General features: G+C 43.6%; 1 protein-coding gene and 1 long non-coding RNA gene across 30 annotated transcripts in view; both read right to left on the bottom strand.

The window, feature by feature from the left end:
- LOC126993306 (phosphatidylinositol-binding clathrin assembly protein LAP-like) overlaps window positions 1-16,883 on the bottom strand; it is a 78,156-nt gene that overhangs the window by 5,269 nt on the left and 56,004 nt on the right. For 13 of the 20 annotated variants that reach the window (XM_050852363.1, XM_050852343.1, XM_050852321.1 and 10 more), the window contains 4 exons: window positions 13,572-13,670; window positions 8,039-8,071; window positions 4,204-4,494; window positions 267-480 (listed from right to left, as the gene is read on the bottom strand). In XM_050852363.1, coding sequence (XP_050708320.1) covers window positions 267-480; window positions 4,204-4,494; window positions 8,039-8,071; window positions 13,572-13,670 — 637 coding nt within the window. The remainder of the gene's footprint in view (window positions 1-266; window positions 481-4,203; window positions 4,495-8,038; window positions 8,072-13,571; window positions 13,671-16,883) is intronic. The other 7 variants (XM_050852375.1, XM_050852309.1, XM_050852407.1 and 4 more) reach the window with 7 other exon arrangements.
- On the bottom strand, window positions 8,605-13,565 carry LOC126993352 (uncharacterized). Of its 10 annotated transcripts, none has more exons than XR_007747711.1 (4): window positions 13,038-13,565; window positions 11,698-12,882; window positions 9,885-11,612; window positions 8,605-9,780 (listed from the first exon to the last, which is right to left on the bottom strand). It is a non-coding gene; the product is annotated as an uncharacterized LOC126993352 (long non-coding RNA). The 10 variants fall into 10 exon arrangements; XR_007747719.1 differs by having other exon boundaries at window positions 11,698-12,572; window positions 12,883-13,565; XR_007747712.1 differs by having other exon boundaries at window positions 11,698-12,727; window positions 12,883-13,565.

Raw genomic sequence — 16,883 nt, forward strand, 5'->3', positions numbered from 1 at the left:
ACCATTTCATAATATATATCAAAGCATTTGTGATTAGTTTATGTATCATCTATTTTTGGGGGGTTTAAAGCATGGCACAAATTTGGCCCATCGCTGCTACCGGGTTAATATCACTAAACATTCACTCAAATCTTGGTGCTGTCTCACGTTAAGTACAAACCTTGGTGTGATATCTTGCCAGGGAAGAGGACAGACACCCAAATCAAGACGACCAACCCAAGAGGTAAAGGATAAATCAATGCTGCCGTGATATAAGCATCACTTACTTCTGTGCCGAGGGCCCCTTGATGTTGAGGTTATCCACGAGGGAGGAGAGAGACATGTCCAGGTCGCCGCTGATCAGCTTGGCGGGCTGCGAGGCTGAAGACGTGGTGGTTGGTGCACCCATCGCGGCAGGCATGACAGGCGCCCCAATGACACCACTTCCCCCGCCACCGCCACCACCCTCGGGCTTCAGAATGTCGCCGAACCCATCAAACGCTGTGGTGGGGTTGGCAGGTTAGGCTGGGGACATGTAGGGGCTGGCTGAGTGGCTCCTACCCTCGTTACTCTACTGCTCGTGGCGTACCTTAGGGGTCTTAAGCGTAACTTTAGTGCGAGTACTTTGAAGTGACGGGATGTGACTCAGGCCAATGAACAGTGGCACAACAACACTCTCGGAGCAGGGACACTTTGACGGAATGGCCTCCTGTTGGCACTCATTCTTAGGGGGGCACAAGAGCTACGGTTTAACAATGCAAAGGGGTTAGTAAACAAGTCAAGGAATAATGCGCAATGCTCGTGCAAGAGTGGATTGCTTGCGACACTTAACCTCTTGGCTGTAATGTGCTTGACTGAGGAAAGAATCTAACCCCAAGTAGAGTAATAGTGGCAGTAGTAGTAGTTAACAATGGCAATGGAAGCAGCAGTTATAGAAGAAATAGTAGCAGTAGTTGAAGAGGTAATGGTAGTAGTAGTAGCAGTAGTTGTAGTAGTAGTAGTAACAAAGGTAGTGGTAGCAGTAGTTGTAGAATAAATAGAGTTGGGGTAGTAGAAGTAGATTCCCTAACCTTCATCTTCAGGGAATGGCAAACAAGTCCACTCTTACACAGCATAAACGGCCTTCAAAGCAGCAGTGAGTGACGGTGCTGGCTGGCAGGCACACACACGAACACACACACACACAAACACTTCAAACACCACATGCAGAAGCCCGGGACATGCGACGCAACCTCCCGACACACAAACTACGACTACTTGGCTATCTACGAGGTGCTGAGGGGAAGATCCACATCGCAGGTGCTCACACGACTGGTCCATCCATTGCTACACAACTTACTATGGTGCGTTTGCCTCTCTTCCTACTCCAGCGGAACGTCACGGCCTAGCTCCACTACCTTAAGCCTGTCAAAGCCCTAGCAATGATGGAGTGTGGTGGCAGCCAGCGACTCGGGCGGTGCTGGCTACTGGCGGGCCTATGAAGGGAAGACTTGAGGGGAGGGGAAGAGAGGCAAGGGAGGGGCTGTGAGGAAGCTGAGTGTCACTTTGCTGGATGACACAAGATGCGATAATTTTGATTCTCTTTTTGGCTTATGGTTTTGAGGGGTGGAGAGGCAAGGGAGGGGCTGTGAGGGGAAGTGAGGAAGCTGAGTGTCACTTTGCTGGATGACACAAGATGCGATCATTTTGATTCTCTTTTTGGCTTATGGTTTTGAGGGGTGGAGAGGCAAGGGAGGGGAGGTGAGGGGTTGTGAGGAAGCTGAGTGTCACTTTGCTGGATGACACAAGATGCGACTATTGTGATTCTCTTTTTGGCTTATGTTTTTGAGGGGTAGAGAGGCAAGGGAGGGGAGGTGAGGGGTTGTGAGGAAGCCGAGTGTCACTTTGCTGGATGACACAAGATGCGATAATTTTGATTTTCTTTTTGACTTATGTTTTTGAGGGGAAGTGAGAAGCTGAGTGCAACTTCGCTGGATGACACAAGATGCGACTATTGCGATTCTTTTTTCTGGGAATTCTTTGGTTTTGTTAGCAGTGTTCAGCAGCCATGGTCTTGGGTGCAGCCTGTATCATCCTGCGTCACACAGCGCGGCAACAAACGGGACAACACAGACGGTGCAAACAGCCACACTTGGACTGTGATGACTAACTGGCAGTGGTGCAAGGTGACCCACAAGCAACACAGGAGGCAGACGTCCGTCCCTGCGCTGCACGACACATAATGGCTACGCTTTTTGGTGCGATCGGCGGCATGCTTGATGCAGTGAGCCTCCTTGGGCCACACCACCACTGTTATGGCTCTGTTATCATTATTATCTATACTTATTGATTGATTTTTTTGGATGGAGGCTAAAATTTTCTGCATTCAATATATTTTTTTTAGGGGGAGGGTTTATAAAAGAATTCAACACTTTTAGAAGGGCTACAATTTCTTTCAATCATGAATTCAGTGTTTCTTTGAGGATGGAGACAATTTTCAGCCTCTACGATTAAAGGGAATCCAGACCATTGTTTTAAGGATTCAAATTCCTTTCTAGGAGGGTTGGATCTGCCTGCCTGTGTGTTTGTATGACTGAATGGGCTGGGCGGGCCTTGTGTGTGTGTGTGTGTGTGTGTGTGTGTGTGTGTGTATGTGTGTGTGTGAGTGAGTGAGTGAGTGTGTATGTGTGTTTGTGTTTGTGTGTGTGTGTGTGTGTGTGTGTGTGTGTGTGTGTGTGTGTGTGTGTAGCTGGGTGTGGCTGACGAGACTCATGCTTCGTGCAACGCGGCGGGGAGTAGCGTGCGGCACATGGTCAGGCACACACACTGTCCACACGAGTAAGGGCGATGGCGGATGGTACGGGCCATGGTGCTTTGTGACGGGGCGCAGGCTACACAGTGCACCGGCCAGGGCAGGGTGTGCAGGCCGGCCTCTACATGACACTCGGGTTATCGTCGCCTGTTCCATAGACTGCTGAAAACAACGCTGTCAACACGTACAGGTCTCCGGGGCTTCACGACTGGGTTACGTTTTTGGTGGAAAAGTGATTGTGAACTCGTATATCAAATGACCTAAACACCTAATACGTAATATTAGCCCCTAAAGGACGAGATCCACAGCCGTAAATATTGGTGGGCTCTGTTCAAAGACAAGTTTCCCGCGTGTGGAGGCCCCTGCTTTGCCTTATTCCCCTTCTCTCCTCATGACCTACACTATTGTTCTACATCTGAAATACACTAATCGACAACCTTAGGCCTAAATACACACATACATAGGTCTAGTGGCTGGTTGTGATGGATTTATTTTTTTTCTGCTTACAAGGGACTTTGCACATAAAGCCAAGTCCTTTACCTCATGTCCACACACAGACCCTATTTGTTTATTTCTAATTGTTATTATCAGTTATTTTACCGTGATTAAATTTGTTATATCATTAGTGTCACACGAGTTATTACGAGAAATCCACTTGAAAAACGCCTGTTCTTGGGAGTCACCCCTTAGATTTTGTGTGTCCCTTAGGGGTTAACGACCTGTAAGCATTGTTCTCAACAGGCGCAGGAACGGCTGATAACACAAGTGACGCTCAGAGAGACTGGCCGACACCCCCACCGGCTCAAGGGACTGACGGTGACACAGACAAGAGTACTGGTTGGCAGGCGGCTCATTACAGGCGGTGCTGACTGACTGACTGTGCTGAGGATGCTGTGCCCTGCTGACTTGGTGGAGGAGATGGAGGAGGAGGAGGAGGAGGGACCAAGGGGAAGGGGAACAGCACTCCATTTGCCATCAACTTTGAGGTTTAAGATTTGCCGATAATTGTGGATGAATGCGATTTTTTTTCCTACTCAATTTTGTGCAAGGTAGAAGTGGTAGAGGAGGAGGAGGAGGAGGAGGAGGAGGAGGAGGGGCAGTCATGTAACACAGAATTTGCCATCATAACTTTGCCAATTGTGGACACGTCATTTTTTTTCCTTTCGATTTTGTACGAGGAGGAGGAGGAAGAGGATGGGGAGGAGGGGGAGGGGGAGGAGGAGGAGGAGGAGGGGTGTCTCTATGGAAGATATGATGGTGATGGAGGCAGAGGAGTAAAATGAGGAAGAAGAGGAAAGGAAGAGGAAAAAACGGTGAAAAAAAAAAAAAAAGAAGAAGAAGAAGAAGAAGAAGAAGAAGTTACTAGTGATGAAGATACAGGGATACAATAGCCAGTGGTGATGAAAGTGGTGATGGGTGGTGTCAGTGGTCACCTTCAGGCTGAGCTGGGGGTACAATGGGGAGCGGGGGGGCGGCAGAAATGCCAACCCCTGCCAGCGAGTCCAAACCAGCCAGGAGGTCGGTGGTGGTACAGGTGGTAGTGGTGGTGGTGGTGGTAGTGGTGGTGGTGGTGGTGGTGATGGTGGAGGTGCCGATAGACCCAAGACCACTCTGGGGGGGGAGGGAAGGAGCGGGGACGGGCCCTGACATGCCAAAGTCGGCGAAAGGGTTGGCTTCGGCGGCTGGGGCGGTGAAGCTGGCGGCAAGATCGTCCAGCCCGGCAGCTTGCAAGAGAAGAGCGCACGACGTAACTCACTCGCTCTCTCTCACTCTACTCTCTCTCTCTCTCTCTCTCCTTATCTACCCATCTACATATCTACCATTCTACTTTTCGACCTATCTACATATCTAAGCATTTCGTTTTAATTCTATTCTCTGGAAAGGATATTTAAAGTGTCTAACCATTTCTCTCTCTTTATCTATCTACATTATCTACTCTTCTACCTCTCTATCTACTCTCTCCCATCTACATATCTACCCTTCTACTTTTTGACCTATCTACATATCTAAGTATTTCGTTTTAATTCTATTCTCTGGAAAGGATATTTAAAGTGTCTAACCATTTCTCTCTCTTTATCTATCTCATCTATCTATCTACATTATCTACCCTTCTACCTCTCTATCTATGTATCTATTTCATAAAGCAAATTAAAATATAGTCTAACCATCTATCTCTGTCTATCTATCCATCTACCTCTCTACCTATCTATATATCTATCTACTTCATTGTGATTCTGTTCCCTGGAAAGCAAGTTCAAATACTACCTAACCATCTCTCTCTCTCTCTCTCTCTCTCTCTCTAACCGTACACAACACATCATGTCAACCCTCTTCACGTAAGTCTCCCACACACAGTCACTCCTCACCGCTACGAGATGCCAGTCAGCCGTTCCAACCCACTCAGACCCCAGGCACTCAATCTTGGCACGCACGAGGGAGAGGATAACAGAAGGGAAGGGGGATGATGGTCAGGGTGCCTATGTCTAAGAGGGAGTCTGGGGCATGCTAGGTAGTGGACTAAACTTTGATGCAGAGTACAGCTTTTCCTTCCTTCCTTTGTATGTATTTCCTCCTGCCTATGACACGAACACTTTCAAGGGGAGAGCATCAAGGCAAAGCGAGAACTCTCCATTCGATTTCTGACCCTCTTTTGACTAGATCTTGATACATAATACAGCTTTTCCTTCCTCTGTCTGTATTTCCTCCTGCCTGCTACTTATTTCACGCAGCTAAGAAGAGAGTATTAAGACAACTCTCCATTCGATTTCTGACCCTCTTTTGACTAGATCTTGATACATAATACAGCTTTTCCTTCCTCTGTCTGTATTTCCTCCTGCCTATGACTTCAACGCTTTCAAGAGGAGAGTATTAAGACAACTCTCCATTTGATTTTTGACCCTCTTTCTGTAGTGGGGTTCGATCCCCGGCGCCGGCAAACCTTTCCCTGTCTGGTTTAATTTCTCGTGTGTTCCGTTACATGCAGAGGTCGTGTGTGAGTGCAGAAAAAGAGGATATTCTGGCATTTCATTTCGACTAGATCTTGATACATACTACAGCTTTTCCTTCCTTTTTCTGTATTTCCTCCTGCCTATGACTTCAACGCTTTCAAGAGGAGGCTATCAAGACAAATCGACAACTCTCCATTCGATTTCTGACACTCTTTTGACTAGATCTTGATGCAAACTACTTAAACAGCTTTCCTTCTTTTGTCTGTATTTCCTCCTGCCTATGACTTCAACGCTTTCGAGAGGAGAGTATCAAGACACATCGACAACTCTCCATTCGATTTCTGACACTCTTTTGACTAGATCTTGATGCAAACTTTAGCCTTTTCTTCCTTTGTCTGTATTTCCTCCTGCCTATGACTTCAACACTTTCGAGAGGAGAGTATCAAGACACCTCGACAACTCTCCATTTGATTTTTGACCTTCTTTTGACTAGATCTTAATGCAAACTACTTAAACAGCTTTTCTTCTTTTGTCTGTATTTCCTCCTGCCTACGACACAAACGCTTTCAAGAGGAGAGTATCAAGACACCTCGACAACTCTCCATTTGATTTCTGACCCTCTTTCGACATGATCTTGATGCAAACTTAAGCCTTTTCTTCCTTTGTCTGTATTTCCTCCTGCCTATGACTTCAACACTTTCGAGAGGAACATATCAAGACACCTCGACAACTCTCTATTCGATTTCTGACCCTCTTTTGACATGATCTTGATGCAAACTTAAGCCTTTCCTTCCTTTGTCTGTATTAACTCCTGCGACCTAAACGCTTTTAAGAGAAGATTATTATGGCAACTCTCCATTCAGTTACTCTTATCACCCTATCAACTGTTACCAGAAGCACGAGTGGGCCTTCTCGTCTATTCTTTATTTTCTTATTCCTTGAACTGCCTCCTTTACCATCAAAAAAGGAATAATAAACACAGAACTATTTGTAAGATTTGTTTTTCCATGTTCCTTCATGAGACTCACACTCCTGCATGATTTTCTCTTGGCCTAAATATTTATGGTTACAATCTATTTTCCTATATTCTTCGCCTTCACACACACACTCCTCTATACTTTCACCTCCTCCTGTGTCACCATCTCCTCTGTCCTAGGCTATCATGACATTCCTTCCACCCATCCTCCTCATCATCATCATCTTCCACCATCAAACAAGTCACTGCATCTTCACATTCCTTGCTCATTATCTTCATTCCATCTTCATATTTCACCATCATTAACATCATCATCATTCATCATATTTCACCATCAAACAAGTTACTTCATTTTCACATTCCTTGCTCACTATCATCATTTCATCTTCATCCTCATCTTCCCATTTCACTATCATTATCTTTCATAGTCTGCCGTCTCCCATTCTCGGGGTTGGACTTGCGAAACCCTCCTCCATCTTGCTCGGCCCAGTGCTAATCCTTCCTTTACTTCTAACACCTCCAAGTCTTTTTTCTCTGCCTAAGAAAACATATTTACGCTGGAGATCAAATTTTCCGAGTTCCTTCATGAGACACACTCCTGCTCACTTTCCTCTCAGCCTATAGGTTTAAACTTAAGATCAATTTTTCTGTGTTCCTTGCCAAGACACACACTCTTGCATGCATTCCTCTTGGCCTATAAAAACATAACTTAAGATCAAATTTTCAACAGTACTTTACGAGACACGCAACACTCCTGCTCGCTTTCCTCTTGGCCTATTGCTTTACATTCAAGATAAATTTTCCTGGATTTTTTAATGAGACACACTAGCAGCGGGCTTTTTCGATATCAGGCTTTTTTGCTCTCATTTATTTTTGCCCTTGAGCTGCTTCCTTTGCTGTAAAAAAATATTAAATAAAGAAATAGATAAAAATAAATAAATAAAAAATTGAAACATTCCTACTTGCCTTCCTCTCGACCTATAGCTCTGTAAGTGTGTCTAGCCTTCCCCGACTTTTCCCGCCTGTGGCCTCGACAAGAATATAAGCACCGGCAGCCACGAGACTACATTACGAGGCCACGCAGCTCTTGGGCCGCCGCACGGACAACGAGAATGAGAGATGCGGAGATGCAAGTAGCCATCCACCAGTACTGTGATCGGCATGCTGAAATCTTACCATATCTGTTAGTAGTGGCAAAGTAGTAGTAGTAGTAGTAGTAGTAGTAGTAGCAGTAGGAGTAGTAGTAGTAGTAGTGTGTTAGAGTAAGCCGGCACAGTAAGGTTACCTGCAAGCCAACCTCCTCGTTAGCAAGGTGTGAGTCAAAACAGTACATACGACTATTACCTGGCCATGTGAAGGAACTGGTCGCAGCCGTGCCTGTCATGCAACAATGAGTCATTCTATTAGTGTCAAGTGGTGGGTGTGCAGAAGCAGCAAACTTCACAAGCATCTTATGGGCTCAAGGCTATGGTTGGTGAGCTACAGGGACAAAAATAATGTAAATGTGATGCACTCAAGAATAATATCATCGTCATCATCATCATCAATCGGCACCCAGAGGAAGACTTCAACAGCTTGACAACTCTCGCCTGAAAACAAAACACACGCACGCACGCTCACACACACATACACACGCACACACACACACACACAAGGCATACTCTCATAAGCTAAATCTTCCTTGAGGTGCATCACAACACAGCGCCGGCCACACCACCAGCCATTGGGGACCTGACTCTTAAGGCACTAAAGGCTCTCGGCCCATGCCATCAGGGTCTGCTTACTGATACACACCCAGCCCTCTAACCATGGACTTACTGAGGGGCTTTTTAGAGTGGATAATATGAGGTTAGACATTCAGTGACTACCCACCAAGTGTCTCGATCAAGGGCTTTCATCTATATCTAATGTTCTTCTTACTCCTTACTGTACTGTCCCTGCCTTTTCTTAAACATTACTCCTTACTGTACTGTCCCTGCCTTTTCTTAAACATTACTCCTTACTGTACTGTCCCTGCCTTTTCTTTAACATTAACCTTCCTTTCCTCCCACTGATAAGTTTGAAGAGCAAGTCAACACCCAGCTGCTAACTCATCAGGTATTGTTTTTTTCCCTCTTCTTGTATTCTTCCCTTTACTTTACTGCCACTGTCTCTCTTAAGGACGCTTTCACAGTCACTCTGTTTACTTTGATCATTACCAGTGGCGGCGATCGGCACTGTAGTATTTCCACGTGAAACTGGCCGATGGGGTAGTGGAGGCTGCAGATGAAGCAAGAGGTATTGAGGGTGTGTGGCAAGGTGAGGGGCTAGGCTAACCCTGCAGCCGCCACTACCCCATCGACCAGTTTCACGTGGAAATACTATAGTGCCGATCGCCGCCATTGGTAATAATCAAAACAAACAAAGTGACTGTGAAAGTGGCCCTTAGTCTTCACATCCAAGTCTGCTCAGCGAGGGGACTCTGGGTCTGTATCAGTTTATTTATCTTCCCTTGATGCCCTCCCATGAACCTCAATAACAGTAATAACAGTAGTAATAACAACAATAGCATCTAAAGCCAAGGAGTAGGGTGCCTCAGGGCTGGTGTGGTGGCCGACGCCATTTATGCATTAACCAAAAAATCAGATTAAGGTGTCGGTGGGGCGTGTGTGGACATATATGGAACCAGGAGGAAGGAATATGACATCTGTGAAATATAACAACACTAATAACAGGAATAAATAATAGTGATAACAGTAATAATAGTAATAGTGGTAAAACTTGCACTATTTAAAATGTGAAAGATTAATTGAAGGAATGCAATACTAAATTTGTCTTCCAATGCTACAAAGAAAAATATATAAATCTACTGCATTCATTATCATCATCATCATCTTCACTATTCTCATCCTCCCCATCTTTCACTATCTCTTCTGCCCTAACCTTTCATGACAGTCCTTTCAGCATTCATTTTCATCATCATCTTCACTATCATCATCCTCACCATCTTTCACTATCTCTTCTGTCTTAACCTTTCAGCATTCATTTTCATCATCATCTTCACTATCATCATCCTCACCATCTTTCACTATCTCTTCTGCCCTAACCTTTCATGAGAGTCGTTTCAGCATTCATTTTCATTATCATCTTCACTATTCTCATCCTCACCATCTTTCACTTTCATATGTGTCACTATCTCTTCTGCCCTAACCTTCCATGACAGTCCCTTCAGCATTCATTATCATCATCTTCACTATCATCATCCTCACCATCTTTCACCTCCTTCTGTGTCACCATCTCTTCTGTCCTAAGCTATCATGACATTCCTTCCACCCATCATCCTCATCCTCATCATCTTTCACCATCAAACAAGTCATTGCATTCTTACATTCCTTTCTCATCTTCATTCCATCTTCACAATTCACTATCATCATCATCACCATCTTTCACTATCAAATGAGTCACTGCATCTTCACATTCCTTGCTCACTATCATCATTCCATCTTCATCCTCATCTTCACAATTCACTATCATTATCATCACCATCTTTCAGCATCTTCACATTCCTTTCTCACTATCATTTCATCTTCATCCTCATCTTCACAATTCACTATCATCATTTTTCACTATCAAACACGTCGCTGCATCTTCACATTCCTTTCTCACTTTCATCATTCCATCTTCATCCTCATCTTCACAATTCACTATCATTATCATCACCATCTTTCATCATCATCTGCCTGTCCTGCTCTAACCTAAGACAGCATTTTAGTTTCATCACTATCTTCATCATATACTGCATTGCTTCACGAACCTCCCCCCTTCGAGTCATTCCGTCATTATCATTCACTATCATTCACCATCTTCTGCCTTTCCTGCCCTAACTTAAGCATACCATTATCTTCATTTCATCATTATTATCATTATTTATCCTATTGTCTATCTACCACACCATTCCTTTTCAGTCATCCCATCATTATCATTTACTGTCATTCACCATCTTCTGCCTTTCCTGCCCTAACTTAAGCATTCCATTATCGTCATTCCATCATCTTCATTACTTATCCTACTGCCTATCTAGCACAGCATTCCCTCTCTACAAGGCATACCACACAGCATTTCCTCGGCTGTCTGCGGTAAAGAGGAATGCGTGAACTGGGCAGGAGTGGGTGGGGTCATGCAGGTTGCTACGCCACTACGCTGACTCCTGGGCTAAGGGAGGGGATGGGAAGAGACGGGAAGGGAAGAGACGGGAAGGGAAGGGATGGGAAGGGAAGGGATGGGAGGGGAAGGGATGGGATGGGAGGGGAAGGGAAGGGAAGGGATGGGATGGGAAGGGATGGGATGGGAAGGGAAGGGAAGGGATGGGACGGGAAGGGTGTTCATGGGTATATCAACTAATGTGGTCATGTTCCGGAGTTCGTATGCAAGAGGGTTGAGTCAGTGCTCGGATCATGAGAACCTATGACTTCACAAGAACACATACACAGGACTCCAGGAAATTTAAGCAGAGGTGTGACGACTAACGACCCCTCACACTGAAGAATATTTACCAAACTTTACCATGACAATCTTCAAATTTTAAATCCTCACTCACTTTCCCAGAGCACACATTTTTCCCTGATCCGAGAACTGACTACAGTGGTGCGTACGAACTAAGGAACAGACATCAACACATAACCTGAACTGAAACAAATGGTAACGTTAGCCACCTATCCAAAATGTGAGAGTCGGTGGGGCACAAAAATAAACACATAAAGAAATATAGATATGTAAAACTCTGGGTGTAACATTACTGCAGGCATCCATAGTACCAGTACCTTAAAAATAGAGGAAGAGGTAAATTTTGGGGTAACTTAGACACACACTGAGAGGGCTGGGAAGGGAGGGACAAGAAGGGAAGGGCTTGAACTCAAGTGATAACTGAAAGTGTGAATACCTTGAGGAAAACCACTGAAGGGGAATAAGATCAGGGAGGGGAAGGGAAGGGCATGAACTTAACTGATAAAATAGTGTGTGAATACCCTGAGGAAAACCACTGAAGGGGAATAAGATCAGGGAGGGGAAGGGAAGGGCATGAACTCGCCTGATAAAATAAAGTGTTTGAATACCTTGAGGAAAACCATTGAAGGGGAATAAGATCAGGGAGGGGAAGGGAAGGCATGAACTCGCCTGATAAAATAAAGTGTGTGAATACCTTGAGGAAAACCATTGAAGGGGAATAAGATCAGGGAGGGGAAGGGAAGGGCATGAACTCGCCTGATAAAATAAAGTGTTTGAATACCTTGAGGAAAACCATTGATTCAGCGATGGGAAGGGAAGGACCTGAACTCAAGTGATATCCAATAGTGTGAATACCTTGAGGAAAACCATTGAAGGGTAATAAGATTAGAGAGGGGAGGGGAAGGGCATGAACTCGCCTGATAAAATAAAGTGTGTGAATACCTTGAGGAAAACCATTGATTCAGGGATTTGAAGGGAAGGACCTGAACTTGAGTATTGAACTAGAGTGTGAATACCTTGAAGAAAAACATTGAAAGGGGAATAGCATCAGGATATTCCAAAACAAGAAAGTCTTTGAAAACTGCTTAAGACAGAACAATAGAGAAAACCTTGTGTGAGGAGGAACAAAAATAAAGTAATGATAAAATATGGATACTAGGAAATGAAGTCCACACTGAGAAGAAACTGAATGAAATAAGTCTAGCCTACTGACACTCTGAAAACTGTTAACTAAGAGGAAACATTAGACGAAAAACCTTAATGTGGAGGGTGAAAAAACAGTTACGATGAAATATGAATAACCAATAAAGTCAACACTCGGAAGGGGTTAAACTGGGAGAGTCTAGACTATTGACACTCTGAAAACTGTTAGAGAGAAGGGAACATGGAGGAAAACCTTGTGTGTGGAGGGACGAAAAACTGCTATCGAAAAAATAGTTAAGATGAAATGTGAACAACCAATAAAGTCAACACTGGGAAGGGATAAAATTGGAAAGTCTAGACTATTGACACTCTGAAAACTGTTAGAGAGAAGGGAACAAAGAGGAAAACCTTGTGTGTGGAGGGACGAAAAACTTGTATCAAAAAAATAGTTAAGATGAAATGTGAATAACCAATAAAGTCCACACTGGGAAGAGATAAAATTGGAGAGTCTAGACTATTGACACTCTGAAAACTGTTAGATAGAAGTGAACATGGAGGAAAACCTAGTGTGTGGAGGGACGAAAACTGCTATAGAAAAAATAGTTAAGATGAAATGTGAATAACCAATAAAGTCAACACTGGGAAAGGATTAAACTAGGAGAGTCTAGACTATTGACACTCTGAAAACTGTTAGATAGAAAGGAACATAGAGGGAAACCTTGTGTGTGGAGGGACGAAAAACTGCTATTGAAAAAACACAGGATATTAACAGCTATTATCAGGTAGTCCATGCTGGGAACACAACTCTGGGAAGAACCTGAACGGAGTCATTATTGAAGACTTTGAGAATGTTTGACAAGACTGAAGGAACATGAAGAGGAAACCCTAATATGTGTGAAGGAAACTAAAAATATAAACTAATATCGGGGAACATAACAAATCCAGTCCATGCTGAGAAGAGAACTTAAGAGGAAGGACCTGAACTGGGACTGAGGGACTGAGGGGAGGAGAACTTTTATGTATATGAAGTAACTCAAATATGAACTTGTAACAAAGAAACAAAAAATCCAGTCCATGCTGATAAGTCAAGTTAGAGGACCATGGAAGGAACTTAGAACATAGTTATTTAAAGGGACTGAGGGGCTGAGGGACTGTGAGGAGGAGAACTGTTATGTATGTGAAAAAACTAAATAATATGAACTTGTAACCAAGGAACATAACAAATCCAGTTCATGCTGAGAAGACAACTTACTCTGGGACGTGCTACTGTTGCCAAATACAGCATCAAAGGCATTATCAGAAACAAAACCAGGGGCTGTGGAGGAGGTTTGACACACACTCTGAGAGACACCTGTGAGGATAACGGCGTTCATTACTACCTAGGCATCCTCTAGACACACTTCAGGGGTGGAACGGACTCTGGGTTTCCTTGGGGCTAGAGGTGACAAGTACCAATGCGATGTGGCGGAGTGTTGAGTCGAGGCCACATGTTCCGTTGGGCCGTTTAGTTGAATTGACGTTAAATTGATGTTGACAGCTCTTTTTTTTTTTTTACAGCAGAGGAGACAGTGCAAGGGCGTAAAAAAAAGAAGCCTGCTACTTATATGACCCATTTTAACTGTTCCTGTCTTTGTGTGGCTATTGATGTGTGTTAAGTATGCTGTGTTTTTATAGTGGCACCATCTTGCTAGACTCATGCTGCCCCGCACACCTCATCTTAGATCCACTTTTTAGAGAGAGAATCTAGAGTCCTGGTTGATAGGTGGTCTTCAGGGCAGCGTGTGGGTAGTCTTAGGCCACTCGGCACACAAATCAATCAAGTGTAACCTTCCTGGAAACACGGCTTGCATTTCAATCCTTCCCATGTGTTTGTGTACCTAGTAGTGTATGTTTACTGTGACACATTTCTCTGCCAGCGCACAAAACACTCACACTATTTTCACTATCTGTCTTGTCACTGATCACGTTCCAGTCTGATTTCACACACACTTTTAGGCTAATGTGGTGTGTCCTTGGTCTGGCTCAACTTATGTAAGGGTAATGCTATGCTCTGTAAGGGTGATATTATACTCTGTTAATATTGTGTTTGTGTTACTCTTCTGTACCTTCTTTCAAACACACACACTTTTAGGCTCATGTGGTGTGTCCTTGGTCTGGCTCAACTTATATAAGGGTAATGCTATGCTCAGTAAGGGTGATATTATACTCTGTTAATATTGTGTTTGTGTTACTCTTCTGTACCTTCTTTCAAACACACACACTTTTAGGCTAATGTGGTGTGTCCTTGGTCTGGCTCAACGTACGTGAAGGTAATACTATGCTCAGTATTTCTTTTTCTTTTCTTTTTTTTTTACAGTAGAGGAGACATAGCAAGGGCGTAAAAAAGAAAGAAAACGGTATGAAAAAAAAAAGCCCGCAACTTACTGCTCCAAAATAGAGTAGAGTGGCCAAAAAGAGAAATCAGTTTCAGGAGAGGTGATATTATACTCTGTTACTATTGTGTTTGTGTCACTCTTCTTTATCTTCTCTCAAACACCCACTTTTAGGCTCATGTGGTGTGTCCTTGGTCTGGGTCAACGTATGTAACGGTAATACTAAGCTCAGTAAGGGTGATATTATATTTTTACTATTGTGTTTGACTCACTCTTCTATACCTTCTCTCAAACACACCTCACATAGAATCAACGCCCCAACACTGCATCACACACCATCTTTCCATTCACAAGAGCAGGAGTCACGGCCAACACTCAAATCCTCGGTGCCATACTCCACACCAAGGAATGTAAGAGTCACCCACGAAAGCCAGCCCAGAGAATGGAAAGACGCTACACCCCAACACTGCATCACACACCATCTTTCCATTAACTAGAGCAGGAGTCATGGCCAACACTCAAATCCTCGGTGCCATACTCCACACCAAGGAATGTAAGAGTCACCCACGAAAGCCAGCCCAGAGAATGGAAAGACGCTACACCCCAACACTGCATCACACACCATCTTTCCATTCACAAGAGCAGGAGTCACGGCCAACACTCAAATCCTCGGTGCCATACTCCACGCCAAGGAACGTAAGAGTCACCCACGAACGCCATGCCAGAGAATGGAAAGACACTAGTTCGCTGGTACTTGTCAACCCACTCCACAAGGAAAGAACAGTCCACTCCAGGTCAGGTAGGGGGGTGGAATGGGAGGGTGAGGGGAGGGCGGGGGTATAAAGGGTCATTCTACACCATAACAACATTCACCTATCACATTGCTATCTGCTAAAGCCACTGACTGTTCTTAACCCTCGATTTGGTGAAACTTTTGATAATGCGAATTTTTGGATAAAGGGATTTTCATTTATTACATTTTTTACAGCAAGGGAGGCAGCTCAAGGGGAAGAAATAAAAAAAATAAAAAAACAGCAAAATAAGACCGCTGGACGCCGATCTGAACAAAAGAAAAAAAGAACGGAGGAGAGGAATATTCAGGTTAACTATTTTTTTTTTCTACAGCAAGGGAGGCAGCTCAAGGGCAAAAAACAAAATACAACAATAAAATAAGCCTGCTAGATGCTGCTCTGAATAAAAGAAAAACAAACGATAGGCCAGGAGAGAGATTTTTAGATTATTATTATTATTTTTTTACAGGAAGGGAGGCAGATCAAGGGGAAGAAACAAAAAATAATAACAAAATAAGTCCGCTACATGCCGCTCCGGAAAAAAAAATAGAAAAAAAAAAGATATTCAGATTAACTTTCCTCATCCAAATTCAGACTTTATAGCGAACTTTAAAACTTTCCCGACCTTGCTTAACTCTTTTCCTTAGACTACGAATATGCTAGACAAAACTTGAGCTCTTGGGTGTGTTTCAAAGCCTTTTCCTTTTTTGCATTATTATTTGCCTTGGTTTTGGAGTCTTGCCTGAGTACAAACTTCTCGGTATATTGCAAGACCTTTCTCGTCCTTGAATAGCTCTATTTTCTTACACTTTGAATATGCTAGACAAAACTTGAGCTCTTGGGTGTGTCTCAAAGCCTTTTCCTTCTTCGCATTATTATTTGCCTTGGTTTTGGAGTCTTGCCTGAGTACAAACTTCTCGGTATATTGCAAGACCTTCCTCGTCCTTGAATAGCTCTATTTTCTTACACTTTGAATATGCTAGACAAAACTTGAGCTCTTGGGTGTGTTTCAGAACCTTTTCCTTCTTTACATAACTATTTTTCTTGGTTTTGGAGTCTTGCCTGAGTACAAACTTCTCGGTATATTGCAAGACCTTTCTCGTCCTTGAATAGCTCTATTTTCTTACACTTTGAATATGCTAAACAAAACTTGAGCTCTTGGGTGTGTTTCAGAACCTTTTCCTTCTTTACATAACTATTTTTCATGGTTTTTGGGATTCTCGACTCAATTCAAACCTATCAGTAAATTACAAAACCTATCCCTACTTTGCATAATGACTTCCTTTTTAGTTTTGAATGTTCTGGACAAAATCTAGGCATCCAAAATTTCTCAGACAACTTTCCCTCAGAATTTTGTGCTTTTGATCAAATTTCAGACTTCTGGCACAACTATTTCATTCA

The sequence above is a fragment of the Eriocheir sinensis genome, chromosome 7 (genome assembly GCF_024679095.1).
Source record: "Eriocheir sinensis breed Jianghai 21 chromosome 7, ASM2467909v1, whole genome shotgun sequence".
In the NCBI taxonomy this organism is placed as follows: Eukaryota; Metazoa; Arthropoda; class Malacostraca; order Decapoda; family Varunidae; genus Eriocheir; species Eriocheir sinensis.